The sequence below is a fragment of the Gambusia affinis genome, linkage group LG12 (assembly GCF_019740435.1).
Source record: "Gambusia affinis linkage group LG12, SWU_Gaff_1.0, whole genome shotgun sequence".
Lineage (NCBI taxonomy): Eukaryota > Metazoa > Chordata > Actinopteri > Cyprinodontiformes > Poeciliidae > Gambusia > Gambusia affinis.
Genome location: NC_057879.1, coordinates 17,032,260 through 17,051,564, shown reverse-complemented (window position 1 = coordinate 17,051,564; position 19,305 = coordinate 17,032,260). Strand labels below are relative to the sequence as shown.

Genomic DNA, 19,305 nt, shown 5'->3' with positions numbered 1-19,305 from the left:
CTGCACTGTCCGAGCAACAAACCACACTGTTCCTACAACCATCCTCAGAGCTTTCTGCACTTCAGAATGGTATTCCATCTGCAATAGGCCAACAAGAGAGCCCTGCAGAGGACAGTGAGAGGAGCTGAGAAGATCCTTGCAGCGTCCTTACCCCCTGTCTGAGGTTTGTTTCAGAGCCGCTGCAGGAACAGAGATCTCAACATTGTCACTAACTCCATAAATCCTCTCCAGGTACATAAAATCCAAAGCTGAACAAGCAGACAACAACACCACTTTCATTGTTAAATTTAATTGTGTTAAATTGGTGCTGCTGAGATTGTGCACATCACTACACCTATTTTATATTCTATCTATTTTATGTCTTTACCTTAATGTGGTTTATGAGTTTAGAATCTTCTAACACTAACCTGTCCATTGAGTGATGATTTGAAACAATGAAACACTGTCTCGTTTTATACACCATAATGAAATTACAACTGATCCATTTGACTGAAGCTGAGAAACTCCACAAACTCCTACTTAGAATCAGTTTGAGACAGAGTCAAAGTGCAGAAGTGGCTGGAAACACATACTACAAAATAGTAAGCATTTACAGCATATCACATTGCAACAAATAGCAATGTTTGTTGCGATGCCATTGTAAGCTGTTGAGAGTTCACAGCAAATAAGCATACTGTAACAGGACAACTATGAAAACGCCGTCACTACAGTAGTTCTACACATGCAACTGAATCTCATAAGCAAAAAACAAACAAACATTGGAGTCTAAAAACAAGTGAATATGTGATAGTTGATCTGCTGAAACACTTAACACAAAATACTTTAGCAGAAATGGGTTAATCATATCATAAATCCATACATATAATCATTATTTTGAGGTATATTTGTGCAGTAGCTTAGTAACACAAAAACTGGCCGATAACATGGTAGCAACACAGTGTATTTATTCATGTGGTGAGAAAAAGTTGAGAAAGATCATTATTTGTAATAAATAATATGAGCTGATGTTTTGTTAACAGATGGTTTAAGACCTCTGTCTTATTCAAAAGTAGGGAAATAAAATAATTGCTGTAGAAAGTTACAATAAAAACTCATGTTTCCAGCTTATTAAATAATTAATTCCAGTATATTAATTGGAGCCATCCCAGTATTAGAAGAACTCACAACACCATAGAAAACTGTAGAAAGCTCAGACAGTGGCTTTCAGCCATTCATGTATCTTTAGCACTTGTCTAAATCAACCTCACATCAGAAAAGACACAAACTCCAGCGCTTGGTGACTTTTCATCAGTTATCCCCTGTAGCAAGGCTGTGTTAAAGGGTCTGCTGGCGGAAACCCAGGCAGCCGGGCACAGTTGATCTCCAGAGATCAGAGTCAGTGTTCCGTGTCCGACTCACACAGACTTTCGAGCAACTCAGACAGATGCTGTTCGACAGAGCTCTAAGCCTTTTCCCACAGTAGGCCATATAATGAGGTCTGCTAAGTGACTCGAAACCATCTAACTGGTGAGTTTTAAAAATTTTACACAGCAATTTAAATAAAACACCAGGGCCAGGAAGTCACACTTCAGCTACGACGAGATGCTTCAGACACAAGCACAACTTAAATGCAAAATATGGCTGTCTTTGGCTACGAAGATGGATCTTTTTTTTAATACGGCAGAAGTTCTGCACTGATATTTTAAAGTAACAGTGAAGTTGTTGCGGCCGAGTGAGATCTTTCTACACTTGTATTTCAGATATCCAACTGGTTAAAGCCGTCACTGTTACCCGTTTTGGTTGTCAAGACTGGAACACTGATCAAGTTTCAGGATTTTATGGTAGAGAGCTGAATTGATGTTTCCATCAATTGCAAGTCATCCAGATCATCACGTTACCACTATGGTTGCCTTCCCTAGGAATCATCAAAGTGTTTTTGGTTAAATGGGAGATGGAATTTTTTCTTCAAAAGCTGGTTTGATTCGCTACCATAAATGTCATTTTTACCCAGTCACTTTCTTATTGTTATAGCATTAATGATAGCTTGAACAGCAGAAAAAGAGGCTTTCAGTTCTTAAAATAAATTATGAAGGTTTGTCTCTTCTGGGGAAGCTCCCCACTGCTCAGGGTTTTCTAGATTTGTGGAATGACTCTCACTGTGGTTCTCTGGCACACTAAAGACATAGAAATAATGATGTGTTGCACTGAGAGATATTTCATCCCTATTTTCCTTGTCAGATAGGCTCCATTTAAGTGTGAATTTTCTGATCCTACAGGTATTGCAGTAATTAGGTCGAGCTGCTGAAATTACACTCAGTTTTCCAATCAAATCACAATTGCTAATCACAATTAATTTATTATTTGAATGGACCTTAACAAATCTAGTTCACAAAGCTTTATTTCCCCTAATAAATTAAATTACCAGAGGAAAACTGCTTTTTGTATTTATTGATGTTGTCTTTATCTGGAAATAAAATCGTTTAAAGATCTGAAATAAAGCAAAATCAAAATAATTCTGAAAGATTAATATTTTTTTTTTTGCATCAATAATGTTTATTTAAGATTAAGTGTACGGTAAGTAAAAAATGTTGTTTGTTGAGTTTTTAGTCTAAGAAAGAAACAACTCAATTAAAAAGCCTTAAAATATTCTAAATTGCGCAGAAATAATTTGATACCACAGGGCTGTGTAGTTTGCTAATTTTATAAAATTCTAAATGAATTCACATTTTCAAAGAATTTTAAAAGTAAATTTTAAGTACTCTTGATAAAGGTAATTATGACTTTAGGTTTAAAATCTGCAGTCACAAGTCAAGCTGCTGCTGAAGCCCTGGAGGAACTTATGCAGGATTTTAGTTCATTCAGAGCTTAGAAACCAGATCATCAAAAATTTAGGTTTTCATTAGTTATATGACTCAGTGCCTTTTCCTCAAACCATTTAGATATTTAATTTGAGAAACATTTTTTATGATCCCTGAAATATTGACTTTCATATTTGTCTTTAGTGTTGTCTTTTAGTATTACTATCTTCACTGTAAGTTCCAAATTTTCAGAGACCACGGTTACATAAAACATGTCTAAAAATTGACATCTTACATGGAAACGATGACTGTGTGCTACTGAACTCGCTTTCTTTAGAGGCTTTTCTTTAATGAGAAACCAAAAGTTTGAGAGGAAAAACAGGACTGGCTTGTTTCACCTCCTAAACATCAACACCTAGAGACAGCCTGAGAGAAATCTTGCTCTAAAGAGGTTTTGTCAAATAAATTATTAATGCACCTTGCAAGCAACACACATACCCACACCTGGCAAGCACCATCCTTCTCTTTCTACATACAGTGCTGAAGTTTTTGTAGGTGCAGGTCTCCCCACGAAACCTGCACTCCAGCAGCATGTCCTCCAGCTGGTGGCTGAGTCGACTCATCATCTCCGTGGTGTTGATGAGATAATCAGGGGGCGGGGTGTAGTTCTGGAAGTCCAGCAGATCCAGGAGAGCTGGTTTATGGCTTTCTTTCAGGATGGACAGGCTCCTTTTTATGACAGTGTGGTTAGGATACATGAGGTCCATCCAGTAACCGCTGTGATACAGGTCGTCCTTAGTCATGCTAGATGCACGAAACACATTCTTGTTGCAGAACGTGACAGCTGGGAAGGACATATTGTGAGCCCAAACCATGTAGATCTTTGTGACAGCAGGGTAGGACATCAGGTAGAAGATCCGGTTCATGGACCAGGTGCAGAGAAGACTTATGCAAAGAAAGAAGGCCAAAGTCCAGATGAGCTGCTGTGGTTTTGACTTGTTAGGACAGAATATGAACTTCAAACCATGGATTTTGGTCCTCCTGATGAAAGACACAGTGATCTCTTTGAGAGGCGTTTTGAGCGTGCTGGATGTTGCCTGTCGGACGGCACTCTCCTGGTCATTGTTTGGTTTGTTTTGCCCCAGGGTGATTGATTCAGATGTAGGTGCTTTGACCATAATTGCAAAGGCAAGGGTTTCGTGATCAAGTGCAGTTTCTTAGCAGCCCTCAGCAGACCACAATTTACTCCCAGTGGCTTTCACAATCATGTTCCGTTTTATGTGTCAAAAATTCCAGCTAGCAGACACTGAGATCTGAGTGCACAGTGGTCTGATAAAATCAAAAGAAGTATGCTCCTTTTAGAAGGTAAATTTGATTTACATAATGATTCACTTATGATAAATACAGCTGAATCACTCCGGAGATAAAAAATAATCAGCATAACTATCACCAGTCCTTCATCAAGAGATAGACGGGCGTGATAATTGCAGATGTGAGCGACGACTCCACTCCCAGAGGTAATCACTTTGAGAAGCCGGAGAGACTTACCTCTCTGTGGCTCAGATCCTTCACTCCTCCATCTCCCTCTCTCCAGTGCCAGACAATACTCACAGATTTCGGTTGTCTCTGTCTCAGTGCAGCAGCTGCCCAAAACTCAACTCCTCCTTTTTTCCACACATTGAAGAGATGCTTTTTAGCCTGTTGACTTGAAGCCTGCAGAAGGGAAAATAAAGCTTGTTGCCCGCCCTTTTCCACATGCACTCTCCTCACAGTCGAATGGAGAATGAGGTGGAGCCAGTGGATGAAATTGTTTTCCTCTGGTGATGAAGTAGACCTCCAATGGTACTGAGAGGCGGAGGGTGGTGGTATTGATCAAATCAGAAACACCTAGCGTAAAGAAAATCTTCAAAAAGAAAAAAAGATGAAGTCTGAAGTTCAGACTTCATATAAATTTACTGAAGGATCTGCAGCAAGTTTATGGGTCGATAAAAATGTATAATTGATAGCTGTGGTGACGACTCGACAAAAAAGCGCTGTATTCCCTTAAAAATGTGTAGAGACAATTTGTAGCAGACCATTTTATAGTGGGTTTCTCTATCTAAGTAAATTATAATATATAAAACTGAAAGTAATTTGTATTCCAGGTGCGTGCCGGTGTGACTTTGGTTGAATTTCAAAGTGTTTTTCTCCATTTGTTTGTCACGAAGCTGAGATTCATACTTATTTCATCATCTTTTCATTCGTAAAGCAACATTTTTGTTTCCAGTCTGGAAAACAAGAATTGCAAAAATGAACTGATATGAACTTTGTTGCTATGAAAGACAACATTTTTTACTATTACTGAAAAACTGCTGATTAATGTGTTTCCTTTCAAAAACAATGTGCTATTACAATCTTTGAACTGTGAATAATGATTTTGAACTAATTAAATATGCCCCAAAAGGTGGAAATTATTTGTGTTAATGTAGTGTGGACCTCTTTCATTGGAGTGATGCAACTACAAGAGCTTATCTGCTGGTTCTTAATCAAATAATGCAAACTATTTTAACACAAAACAACAACAAGGTATTTATAATCTAAAATAAGTTTTAAATACTGTATATATGAGAGCTATGGGAACTAAGAAATTACACAGACCCATAAAAAAAATCAGGATACTTCGAGAAATTTACCACATGCAGTGCAAACAATCTAATTAATAAATGTCAACTGGCAATGAATAGATGATAAAATGATGATTATTAACAAAAAGTTTTCTAACACACACTATCTCCACTAATTTTAACTATGTTAGGCCAGCAAACTCACACATGAGATGTGAGTAATTGTGAAGCCCAGTCAATTAAATAACTTGTTTTAGCCTCCTTCTAGTAGCTATTCATTATCGTATGCATATAACCACATCTAGAGTAAACTACGATTATATAAAATACTTTAAACCATCTGTTTTAACAGCAGGTATGAAAAGTCTCCCTATTAGAAACCACCAAAAGTGCAACAACATCAAGAAGCAAAATGGTGAATTGAACAGTGTCATTGAATTTCTCTGCATTAAGGATCTGATCTAAGTATGTCCTGGAGAAGATTATAACCAAATAACTAATGCAGCATTAACTTTAACTTGACTTTAAGCAGACATGTCTTCTGTGGTTCCAGGAGACTTTAGAGGAAAGAGATGCTGTATTCCTCACAAATTAAGTGAATATTCAGACAGAGCAGCAACAAGTCAAAATGCCAGGTGCATTTTACACTAAGTAAGGTTATCAAAATGTAAAAATGTCACACTTCTTAACTTTGTATGATCTTGTAGTTGAATGTTTTCTTTTCTCTTCATATTTACACATGATAGAGCAGGGAAGTTCTCTGATTATTCTGAGCATGAAGCAAACTTCAATGGCAAGATGGAGGAGGTTCATTGCTGTGTCAGCAGCATATCTGTGTTCTGAGTAACCAATAGAAGAGACTGATAGCTCATCCAGGATGTGAAGCTTGGGAGCACCTGCATAGCTTGACCATCAGAATTTGAAGGAGGAAACACAACTTATGGTTAAGTCACGTTTCCATTACGCCACTGTTTGCTCCAAGTCCACAAATTTATTGTTATCTTTGGAACAGCTGCTGCTGTACTCAAGGGGTTACAGCTGTATCAATTATTACAACAAGAAACTGAAATGAACACATCATGCTCTTTAGCAAAATGCTTAAAAATATAAAAATAAATCCCCATTTGCTGGGTTCCTAATAGATAGATGTACAATGGAATGTGCACATATCCCCAAGTTGGTCACATAGGTGCTGGGGAATTGAGAATCGTGAAGTTATGGCTTTTCTAGACTACAGATAAAAGGAAAATGTAAAAAGAACAAAAAATAACTTCAGGTTTTAAAAATTCAATGAAATCAGTAAAAATCGAATTTTGAATTCATGTGCCTGATTCCTGACCAAAGTCGTATGGGAGACCCGTTATCTACATCCTCATTTGATCTTCTATTTACAAAACCTAGTGGTCATAACTGCTATTACTTTCGAAGATGTTAGTGGTTGGAGTTTTATTTTATTAGTCCTAATTTAATTGGGTCTTTTATTTGCATATTTATCATATCCACAAGCTCCATTACAGACAGTTACAGACAGTTATGATTAAGGCGGTGTTTTCTTTGTTTCCACATCTATATAAGCCAGGTCTGTGTTTGCTTGCGCGCTTTTGTCTGCAGGTGGTGAAGAGGGCTTTTTTTGTGTTTGCTTCATTTTCTCTTGTATGAACAAAAGAATGACTAATTGATTGATGCATGTAGAACTTCTTCTTCTTCAAAAAAAAAACTTCTGCGGGAGGCTCTCCATGCTCACAGAATCATCCCTTGTCAGCAGTTTAAACCAAAGTAGCGTTTCATTACGTTGAGCTCCAGAGGTTATACACGGCCAATAAAGTTCAATCATCACCCCTCTGTCAAACACATGATCTCTCAGTTCTTCACAACAGTTATCAAATTCTATACATATGCCAGTTTAAATGGTCAGATGTCATATTTTAGAGCCAGAAAACCTCAATTTAACCTAAATGTCAATGCAGATATAAAACATAAATATGTTAAAATTGGCTTTTTCATTATTTGCAGATAAGCAGTTTTAAAACAATTTTTTAATGAATGTCAGACTTTGTAGCAGCATCACTGTTTATTGTGCTGAATTTGTTTTCTTCACAAGTAAAGTTAGTTCTAATATAATATGGTCAAAGGTTATGTGCAAAAGGTCCTGTGCCCGAAAATGTGGGTGAGCTTCCTGAAAATAAACTCTTTGTTGTCTCCTCAGGGGAATGAATAACCCAGACTGACAGACAAAGACATGACACAGTTGATGCCAAAGCAACCACAAATAGCTCTAGAAGGGAAAACAATACAGAACCCTGGGTGCTGTTCATGAGTAAAGTTTTTTATGGTAGGAAACTTTCCTTTTACATGGGCCTTCTGTTGGTAAAAATTTCCTGCTGATGTCTGCAGAACTTTTTATGAATTAAAACATTAACCTGGAACGAGAATCCGATTTCCTGGCCAAGTTGATGAACACAGGCAAGGCTTTGTTCTTCAGTTTTATACACACTCGGCTAACAGTGTGTATATAAATATAAGACACAATTTAACAATATATATTCATGCAAAAATATCAAAATGTTTCTTCTGCATATGTCTCCTCAATTACCTACAGTCTTCAGTCGTCTTCTCAGTGTCCAAGCCAAATGAATGAGAAAATGTTTTATTGTGGCCGCTGCATCACTTTATCATGCTTTTCTTCCTCTACCCATCAATACATGTGTAACATTAACTTCAAGTGACCATTTGGAGCAAAACAACAGCTAGCTGAGAGAAAACTGGAGAGAACGGATGAAATGACTGGTGGTGTGGAAAACATTTAGACAGCTACATTATGGTAGTGAAAACAAAAACTGGTAGAAAAAAGATCATTCTCACAATCACTACATAACATAATGACTACAAAGCAAAGTTGCTAAGAACTGAAGCTTTGTAGTAAATCAGAAGAACCTCCCAGAACTCCCAATGACTGAGTGTCAGCTCCAAACTTTTATTTCCTTTCACTGCTCAGCTCTCTCTCTATCAGCAGCTCCGCCCTGCTCACAGCAAAACATTGTTTTTTGATTGTCAGCATAGCGTCAGCAGCTATTGGTGTGAATGCTTGGCTAGTTAGCATGGCCACTGATGACGGCGGTTAAACAGTAAGTTATTTCTCCGCCATTAGGGCATTTAGCAATAAGTATGTGGTTTGAGTGACAGTGTAAAGACCCTCCTCCTGGCTCTGATTGATTGTTTTTGGTAATTTTTTTCAGACCGCAATAATAGCCAAAGGAGGTGAAGGAGATCAATATTTTTTGTCTCATTATATACTATCATGATGTGGTGACAGTTTTAGGAAATATGTAAAAAAAAAAAACATATTTTTTAAAAAAGTTACATACTGCAACTTTAATGTAAGGTACATACAACATTCTCTCTTGTCCTGGTATCTTTGCTAAATCTATTAACTCCATCAGGTTGTTGGTTACTATCCTCGCCCATCTAGTGTTTATTGCACTGAATGTAATACACTTACAAATGTCTGGTATTGCAGCACCATCAACTAGAAGTACTAGTAAGCTTGAATTAATGTTTTCTGTGTGTATTTTAAACATAGGAATGTTTCATTTAGACTGTGTGTGTAAGCTAAAGCACAAGCTGATCATCCCGATGTAATTAGTAAGCCTTGACACAGTAGAATTTTCAAAGTCCAAAACAGATACCATTTTGGTTCATGTGAAAAGAAATGAGAGAAATTTAATAGGGTATAATTCTCAGATTTTTACATGCACAGCTTCATTTAAAACCTAACTCACTCCTCCATGGCTGTCCGCGAATGACACAAACCATCCTCTTTCATGTCAAAGCCAAACTGAGCCCCAGAGGTCTCATTAGAGGAGGAGCAGAGATTCAACTGAGTAAAGAGATGAACTCCTTTAAGGGCCAGTGCAAATGTTCAAAGCCTGGAGAGGCACCGGCAGCAATTACATGTTGTGCACCTAAAACACATCAAGCACAGTGCAAAGATAAAGGAGGTAAAATATGAGTGATACCTTTGATGAATGTCCAGTAACTCTGAAACTGAACTCATGAATTGATTCATCATTATCGGCCCTGATGACCTCACTGATCATTTGATTGTTAAAAAGGCAAGGGAAGATTATATGATACAATAGACTCTTAACTACTGAAAGTTTGGGTTCTTGCTAAGGCTTTGATCTGTCAACAATAACTGTATGACACCTATGAAGTTACAGAAAGCTTACAAAAAGATTTCACTTCATACTATAATAATTTACCATTTTTTAATTTTATCTATTTTATAATCTTCATTCATTTCTCTTCCTTTAAAGTCTAAACATTCACACAATGAAAAAAAAGAGCTTTTAGAATGACCTAGCAAAAGTCTGCAGTTAAATCTAACTGCAGCATAACCTTATACCAGCTCAAAAAGCACACAGTGTGGCTGAAAAAAAAAGTTTAGCAAACAAGAGTGGGTTAAAATTCCTCCATGCTGATGTAAAATGCTCATGACCTTTTACAATGTTTGATGGCAGTTGTTGCGTCATACAGTACCCAGTGGTTCAGGGTCCATTTATTTATTTATTTTTTTACCTAACGTCAGGGTTTGGATATATTTTTTTCCTTTATATATGAGCTCACTAATGAAAAATACATTTGTTTTTAGTCAGAGATACAAATACAAATATGACACTGTGCACATTTTTGAAATTTATTAAACACAGTAGTCAAATAATAATAATAAAAAAAATTAATTTGGCATGAATGTTTTGTACCTTCTCTACATGATTGCAGAAATGTTTATTATTTATTAGCAAAAAGGACTGGCTTTCATAAGTTGCAATAATGGTTGCAACTGTTGGACCCTAATTATATATATATATATCAATGCACATAAACAGTCGGTTTCTTCACATATGTACGTAAAGAAGTCTGAGGTTTGACCATTTAGGTTAGATCAAAAGTAATAAAATAAAAAATAAGCAAATTTAACTACCGTACTTAAATCAACTCCTTGGCCACCTTACAGACAAAAATAATCAAATAAATGTTGCAGCCCTCCTGATACAGTTTTTCCCTTCCAGCAGTCAATCAATAGTGTGTTTTACTGATAATGACTCTTCTTCATGTAACTTTACAAGCAACACAGTCACCATTATAGTCACATGAAAATGTAATAAAGCATGTAAACCACAGAGAAATAAGAGCTGGTAGAAGAGTTTAAACATCTGGGTTACAATGTGACTCAAGTTAATTTGGATACATAGAATTGTATAGGAAACAGAAAGGAGGAAAAAAACGCTTGTAATCAGAATGTCACTCCAGTGGATAGGCAGCTTTTTTAGCAGAGGGAGACATCTTGTGGCCTGCATCTAAATGAAACTAACCTCACAGAGCCTTATAAAGAAATGCTCCCATTCTGTATGCAGAACATGTCGTGCAAGGGAGGCCAGAATGATATTTTAGCTAAGAGGAGCTTATACTCTGAAAGAACTCATATATTATTAATCAAAAGGAAGGAATATTGACATGCACGTTGCCAGGAAATTATTTAAAAAATAACACCAATGTGAGAAGTTTCAAAGAATCATAGATTTTGTGTGAATTTTAATGTGCATATAATTACTTCAATGCATAACCCGCTTCAGCTGCATTTTTAAGCTGCTGCAGCATCTTTTTGATTTCACTAAAGAAAAGACTTCCTATTGCTCATTGAAAGTCAACAGTATTTATAAGCATCTCTGACATGGCTGGAGCAAATTGCATCCTGCAGACCAAGTGGAAGGCAGGTGCAGTCTGTATCAATAAAAAACAGATGTACCTTGCTTTACCTGCTGTCTTTCTCCCTTGTTCCATTCTAGGCAGGAGGAAATAATAAAAAAAAAAGAAACTTCTGCTGTCAGTCAAGCTTTTGGTCCGCAGTCTGCAGTCACACACCGATAAACTCACTTCTCAAATTTCCTCACGGGGAATTTTCATTTGCTGGAGGCATTTTTCTCCAGCATGTTCCCATCTTATATGCTTAGCTGGATGATTTTGATATCTTTTCCTAAATACTTTTTGCTCACACAGGCAGAAATTAGGCAAAGGAAAATGTGGACTTAAAGGGCACTTCACCATGTAGAATGAATTCAAAGTCCAAGTTTAAACAATGATTAAGTTAAATAACATCTTCCTTTAATCCTAGCTCAGAATACAAATTTATTTCAGATTCTAACATGCAAATTATGGTACATAAACTTAGAAATCCAATGGCATTTTGTTATATTAAAACAAAATTTGGTGGAATTGAAGTCACATGTGACATACTAAAACCATATGTTGCATAAATATAAAGCAAAAATAATAGGAATGGTTTTCAACATTTTTTATGGATAAAAAATTGTGAGAAATATGTGGCATATATTTACATATAGCCTAATTTTCTCTGATAACCCTAAATAAAATACAAAATAACCAAATGCCTTCAGATGTTACCTTAGTCCTTATGTAATCTAAAGTTGGGGAAAAGGGTGAAAGCAGAGTAAGGTTATGAAAGAACATCTCAACGCTTTGAAGTGGAGTGGCAGAGTATGGGGTGTTACTTTGAGCACAGACAGTTTGTGAAAACGTAGTTACAGCTATAGTAAGGAAAAGGACTAATTTAGTGATAACAAAACGTCAAATGTTTCCAAGGGTAAATGAACTGTTTGGACTACTGTGTACACAGACGAGGCACCAGCTTTTTTTTTTCTTTTTTAAAGAAGCAGATAGCAAAAAAAAAAGAAACTACCGTACATATAATCACTGAAATATTTTGTAAATGTGACTGTGTGGTTTACCCTCATAATTTTTCCCTTAATTCCGATTATAATCAATGATCGTGTTCAAACGTCCTATTGGAAAGAGACAGGCAATCTATAACATCACATAATAGCTCTATTGGTTTTGGACAGAGCAGTACTTGTGTCCAGTGTCTCCATCTAACAAGCTAATTAACTTAAGAGGTTCTGTCAACTGGCACCTTTAATGTCTGCCTCTGGTAGTATCTGCTGCCTGATGTGCAAGTCAGCAAAAAGCATTCTCGCACTGCGAACCTGCAATGAATTCCTTCAGTATTCCTCTTCAGCATCATTGATCACACTGCCAATGCTGCACTTACTGTAACTGTGACTCCCACACTGGGCTTTACTGACACTGAGTAATGGTAGAAACACATTAGATATTTGTTATCTGGTCTGTCATCCAGGCTTACTGCCTCGGATTTGTTTATTTCATCATTTGCACTGTGGACATTCACTTTATCCTCACTCTCTCTCTTTACGTGCTCCAGGCAGCTCTGTAATTTCGTGCTACTTCACACAGCTCTCCCCTTCATCTCCTCTAATACTTCCAGTTGTGCATCACGGTGCTGGCTTGACTCCAGAGCAAGTCTGAATCACAAAGATGCTCCTGCGCTCAGTCCCAGTCCCACCTCAATCTAAGCACAGCGCAGCCTCCATTTCTGTTTACTCCCCTCCTTGCTCTGTTTCCATTTTGTTTTAGAGCTCTCCTTTTTTTAACCTTCTTCCACCCTGTATCTCCCACACTGCGTATTTTCTGTCTTTCTCTGCAGCTGAACTCATTGGGTCTGACACTCAAACTTCACTTCCGCTATCTTTTTTTTCCTACCTTTCTCTTTGTTTGACCTCCAAGCTAACTTCCTCCTCCAAACTATACTGCAGTGCATTAAATAAAACAACACAGGCTTTTTGAGACTAGAAACAAGCCCTAAAGTGTTATTAAAAGCATACTTAAGCCAAAGGTCTTCAGTTTCCACTGGATCTAATGCATTGACATGAAGTCTAGTAACAACATACAAGATGAATAGTAATAGGATAAATGTTCAAGAATGTCTCTGCAGTGGCGTAAGCCTGCTAAAGTGCTGAGCTGCTGATCGATTTAAATGATATTACAGTGACTTCAGTATGCTTCCCGCATACACATGCAGGAGATCATTTGTTTAGTCAGAGTTGGTCTTGCAGGTTTAATCCACAGCATCAGTTTAGGATGTTTTTTTTTACAGATCTCAGAGTCTTCAGTGTTAATGAGGTCATCAATCAGACATCAACTCAAAGACTGTATTTAAAGCACCAAGATGGATGCATGAAAATTATTTAACAGAGAAACAATCTCCCCTCTAAGGAAGGCCTTTAGCTGTGCAAGCATTTAGAAATGGGCTTCACTTTGTTAGGTTGTATGCAAGAAAACGTCCCCACAGCTTCTCAGAAAAGCACCAACAAATACTTGAAGAAGTTTGCAATAAATATGTAGGTTGGTTTGAAATATGATGAAAGTGATCGATCAATGCCACAGTTCATGGAGGTCTCACTTCACCGTAAATCCTCCCTCCCTGCTCTGACATCAGTTTCTTCACAAATAAATTCTATATGAATGCACCAAAACTGAGCGTACTTGTTCAAACTTTTGATCTCTAACAGCGTAAGCAGGACAGGTATACCATTGCCTTGTAAAAGTATTCATCAAGCTTCAAATTCTCCACAATTGGTGAAACAACATTTACAATGTATTTTATAAAGATTTTCTGTGATTCACCAACACAAGATTGCACATAACTGAATCTAAAAGAAAAGCTGTCAAGGTTGTCAAAATGTGTCACTTATTTTAATCTAAAAGCTGTGCATTTCTATTCAGCCAGCTTGAGTCAATACATTTTCTTTCCAAGCTTTGCTGCAGCTACAGCTTAAGATCTAACTTGTATGTCTCTACCAGTTTTGCACATTCCTTTTCCAAGAATTGCTAAAGCTTGGCCAGATTTGATGGATCCATGAATACCAGTCTTGAAGTTTCTTGAACACAAGACCTTGTCACACTTTCTCTGTTGAATATAAGTATGGGTTAACGGGGCGATTCTAATCCTTCATATACTTTGATCTAAACCATTCTGACCAGAGGTTTCACTCTCTTGTTGGAAGGTGAACCTCCAAGTCTTGACCAAATATGGAAAAATTCAAGGGGTGTAAATACTTTTGCAAGCACTGTATTCTCATGGAAACACTGACGTTTGTCTGAAATTTATTGAAGACTGACTCTGCAGCATTTTTGAAAGGAACTCTTCCTTCAGATACAGTGAACTGACAAATACCATACAAAAGAACCCCAGGCCAGGATTTGAACCCAGGACCTTCATGCAACACGGCAAAAGTACTGCCAGATGTGCGGCTGTGTGATCCTTACCCACACTGTCAGTTTCATATTCCAAAGCTATTAAAACAAAAGTAATCCATGATAATATGTTAAAGTAGTTTGGTTTGTGATTTCTATTAGCTAGTTTAGCAAAAAAAAAAAAGTAATTTAAAGAGGGAAAGGATAACAGGGTATCACTGCAGATAAATCTGCAGGAGAAGTGATTTAATGAATACATTTCAGTGAACTAATTTAGATATTTTCATTCCTTGTGAAAGTCACGGTGCAGCAATAACGCTGAAGTCTATGATGGCTATAATCTCTGTTCAGTGCCATCTCTGAGCCTCCCACATTAAAATCAGCAGACTGAGGAAGTCGAGGAGGGGGAATTCAGGCAGCTACATGAATCTTTAATTAGGCCCCTCTATACTTAGGCCCCCAGTGCATCTAGAATTTCCGACATTTATCTGAAAATTGCCCTTTAAATGTGAGGATGTGAAAAAAGCCAAGGTCACAGTACTGACCACAGCCATATCAAAATCTGCTGTTTTGTTTTTAGGGTGATGACTCAGATCTGTGCACTCGTTACAAGAGTGAAGCTCTTCTAAACGCCTCAGTTTTGGCCGCAAGCTCACAACCCAAATCTCAGATTTCAATATTAACCATTGTCTCCACAAATACCATTACTGTCGCTTTTTCGTGTATAAGTAATTAATACATATCATACACCTCTGAAATGGTTCAAATTTAATCACTTAAATGTGTTGGAATTCAATCCCTCCCATGTCCCTTTGTAGCAGAAGGTTTGAATTCCATCTACTTTTTTCTTATATGATTTTATCTCTTCACTAAATGGTTTAAAAAGTGACTTATATTCATAAATAGCACCTTTCACAGTGCCAGCAATATTTCTTAAATTTAGATGCTTTTCTCTTTGTCTAGTAACAACACATTTGCATATTTACTGCCGTTACTGTGGCAAAGTAAGTTTTTCTCTTTTGTATTTACAAAGAAAAACAATAATGTGCTGAAAACACTGCTGGGCTTGAAAACAGCATATGTTTGCTTCATAATGCATGATGTCAACAGAGAATTGCAGCACCATATGGCACCTCAGCAGCTCACATAGTTCTAAGGATACTTTTAAGAAAGCTAAAGTTTTATGGTTCAAGAAAAGAAACATATTGCCAGAATTCACACAATGAAGAACTGGGCAAAATGTGAAGCTTGGCATCACATTTAGGAAGCATTTTCTTGCTTTCATCATAACAAGGAACTAAATATTTAGTACTCTTTAGAATCTTTCCTGCTCTAAAATCTCTGAGCTTAATGCTCCCCCTAAATTCAAAATCACATTCCAAAAACACACAATTAAACACTTTAAAAGTGGTGCTATTATAGATAAAAGAGCACTAAAGAAGGATCAGCTACATTTTGTCAAATATTGCTTTTAGGCTTTTAATTTAATATTAGTTTATCTTTAAAAGCAAAATTTGAAACCAATTGCCTTTTTCTAAATGTCTTTAATAAATATTTATGCGAATAATCTGCTCACAGCATATTTTAGAATATTTTTACAAAGCTTTTTCAGACTTTAGCAGCATACTGATCCGGAAATCCATGCTCTTTGGGGCACTTTATGATGATTAATTTTAGGCCGATTTCACCAAGGGATCCATACATACCGTTGTGAAGTTCTCCGGACCACAATCCTTGCCTCTATATTTGCAGTCAAGCAACATTTCTTCTATGTCGTGACTTGTCCTTTTCACAAAATCCAACATGTCAAAGCTTTTGGTGGGGAAAAATTGGCTGTTGCCTGTTGGTTGTCCCAAAACAGCCATGAAATCATCAAAGTCTCCCTGTTCCACACCAAACAGCCCGGCCATCCAGAATACATCATTTCTTGTAATCTTGGACTTACGAAAGCTGTTGTAGTTGCACATGGTGATGGCCGGGAAATACATGACAGGACTGTCCATTTCATCCAGAATGGTGACATAGGGATACTGATAATACTCAATCACACGGTCCACTACTTGGAGGAGGAAGATGGAAAGAGAGGAACAAAATGCAGCAGCCCAAAGCAATCGCCGAAAAGTCACTCCACCGGGCAAGAAGATGTGGCTCAGGCCATGGAGGGTACAGTTGGCCCCAAACACAGTGATATCCGACGGTGGACGTGGTGCTTCTTCCTCTGGAGCCCCCATTTTCTGCAAGTTTCCAATCTAGGCTAAAGGTCTACCGAATGTGACACCTGAATGTTCCCTTTGCGGGACAATAAAGGCTGTTTTTTTTCTATTTTATTCTTTTCTACTTGGTTTTGCCTGATGTTCAGCTAAACTGAAGAGTAAGGTTAGCAGTGCAGTTCACTTAAACTGAATGCTCAAGTGAGGTTGCGCAGGGTAGGATTTGGTTTCCAGCTTTGCGCTCAAGGGAGGGGAATGGGTTGGATTTCTGGAGCAGGGAGGGAGTGATATAAAGACAATCCTAGCTCAGAGGTTGGAGGGCACTCTAATTTCAAGAGATTTGGTTTCATTTGAGAAGTAAGACCTCATCCAACAGCAGGAAGTAGTGATTGAATCCCAGGGTGATGCAGCAAAAAGCAAAGGGGAAAAATGAAGCATTTTCAGTCTTTGGCTCACTTCTGGGAATAATCCTCTGGCATTAAGACAATCTTTTTTTTATGAAATAAAGTGTCTATCAAAAGCATTCACATTACTTGAACAATTTAAAATTTTGTCATGTTGCAATCACAAACATCTAAACTTTTGAGGTATTTTTTGAAATAGATCAACATAAACCAGTTGCATGACTATGAAGTGGAAGAGAAATTATATGTGGTTTTCAAAATTCTGTCTGAATACAAGTCTGTGTGGCAAGCATAAGCACATAGCTTTTCTCCTCCATTTCCACCCAACAAAGTCTTTTATAACCGCTTGGATTCAGAAGTCACCTAATTAGTGCACAGACTCAACCTGTGTATTTTAATGTCATTATAAATCCAGCTGCTCTGTTAAGGGTTCAGAGGTTTGCCTGACAACAAATAGCATCATGAAAACCAAGGAACTCAGCACACAGTTTAGGCACAACGTCAAAATCATCTCTTTATATGAGGCTAAAATGTTCTCTTTTTACCATTACACAAAACACTATCTGCCGAAAACTAATAGCCTTAAACCGTGTCATTGTTTGAAATAATGCTGGCTGTTTGGTGCTGTGCCAAAGCTTTTCTTCTACAGTACAGAGAAGCTGGTCAAGGACAATGGAAAGATGAATGGAGATAAAAGCAAGACGGGCCAAGAAGAACATTTGTAAGAGGCTACAAAAGACTGGGGAAGATTTTCACTTTCCAGCAGAAAGACAACTATAAATAAACAGCTGTAATGAAATGAACTTTTGACAAGACTTCAAGATGTATGTCCATATGCCACACACACACTACAGAAGCTTAGTGAACGTCGTTTTGCAGAGAAAATGGACAAGAAATATCTGTCTCTAAATATGCAAAGCTGGTTGGAAGTAGCCCCCAAAAAACCCTACTGTTGTAAATTGTAATGAAAGACTGTTTTAATGATTAAATCAGCTAGCCTTAAAAAATGGTACAACAGACTTATTAAATGATCATTTGCAGAAAAAGTTTAAAACTATGTGTAACTTTTCTTCTGCTTTACAGCTATGCAGTACTCTCTGTTGGTCTATGACAAAAAATCCCAATAAAGCATTTGTGATCGGCTACAACAATATGCAAAAAGGTTAAAGGGGCATAAGTACTTTTGGAAGGTGCTGTGCAGTACTGAACTACCAAGTCAAGGATTCATAAACAAGAAGATCTAATGTCTCCTAATGAACTAATGACCTAAACAACTCACAGGAGACAGCACACATGTGTGATCAGGAAACAAAGGAAATTATCTACTTTCACAGCAAAAGAAATGGCAGAATTTTGTAGGTGCAAAACTTCAGGAATTATTGATTAATACATTTAGTTGGAACAAATGACCCAGAGCTCCACACTTATCTGCTGTTAGTCGATGAGAAACTAACAAGCCAACACTGTTTTTCAAAAACTCTAACTCATGTAGTGAAAGGCCAGAAATGCAACTAAGGCTTTGTGCTGAAACAGCCGGCGATAGGACACAAACCTGGCAGCCTTTGGAGTTACAGACCAACAGAGTAACTCATTAGTTGGGCCATTGTCCCAATTTGTGGACTGTTTTATGTGAGTCAAGAAACGCACAATTTGACTGGGTGTGGTATAAAAAAGAAGAGCATATTAAACTCCAGTCGACACTGATCCCTAAAGATTGCAGCACATCAGTTTTCCATCTTGCTGCAGCAGTCTCCTTATCATGTGTTTTATAGTAGCGTCCATTATTAATATCTTCTACCAGCATCAATTATTAATATATGCAACTGTCCACGAGTTGCATATATTTCAACTAATGGACAGAGGTGTATATTGGCAGAGTGTAGGCCTTAGGCAAATTCAGATCAGCTTACTAAAATGTCTTAACTGACATTGATTTGCTTCTGGAGTATCCACTTAAAATAGTTGGTAGGTTAACTGATGTTAAGAACTCAGCCTTTAATGGCCTGTTAGGGACTATTAAAAATGTAGCTTGTTAATCTGTCCTGAGCTCTTCATTTTCTAATCTCCCTTCATAATTTGTCACCCGTCCTTCATCATTCTTCCCCATTTTATAACAGTTAACACTTTTAATTATTTGATATCTGTGCATATTATGCCTTCTTATATTCCTATGTCTTTTTTT

At 37.3% G+C, this 19,305-nt stretch overlaps 1 protein-coding gene across 4 annotated transcripts in view; it reads right to left on the bottom strand.

Moving 5' to 3' along the window:
* Positions 1-19,305, bottom strand: part of asic1c (acid-sensing (proton-gated) ion channel 1c) — a 109,524-nt gene that overhangs the window by 22,772 nt on the left and 67,447 nt on the right. For 3 of the 4 annotated variants that reach the window (XM_044134581.1, XM_044134583.1, XM_044134582.1), the window contains exon 1: positions 3,314-4,296. The exons of the other annotated variant lie outside the window; for it this stretch is intronic. In XM_044134581.1, the coding sequence (XP_043990516.1) occupies positions 3,314-3,955 (642 nt within the window). In that variant the 5' untranslated portion in view covers positions 3,956-4,296. Of the gene's footprint in view, positions 1-3,313; positions 4,297-19,305 lie in introns of those variants that run through there. 4 annotated transcript variants of the gene reach the window in all.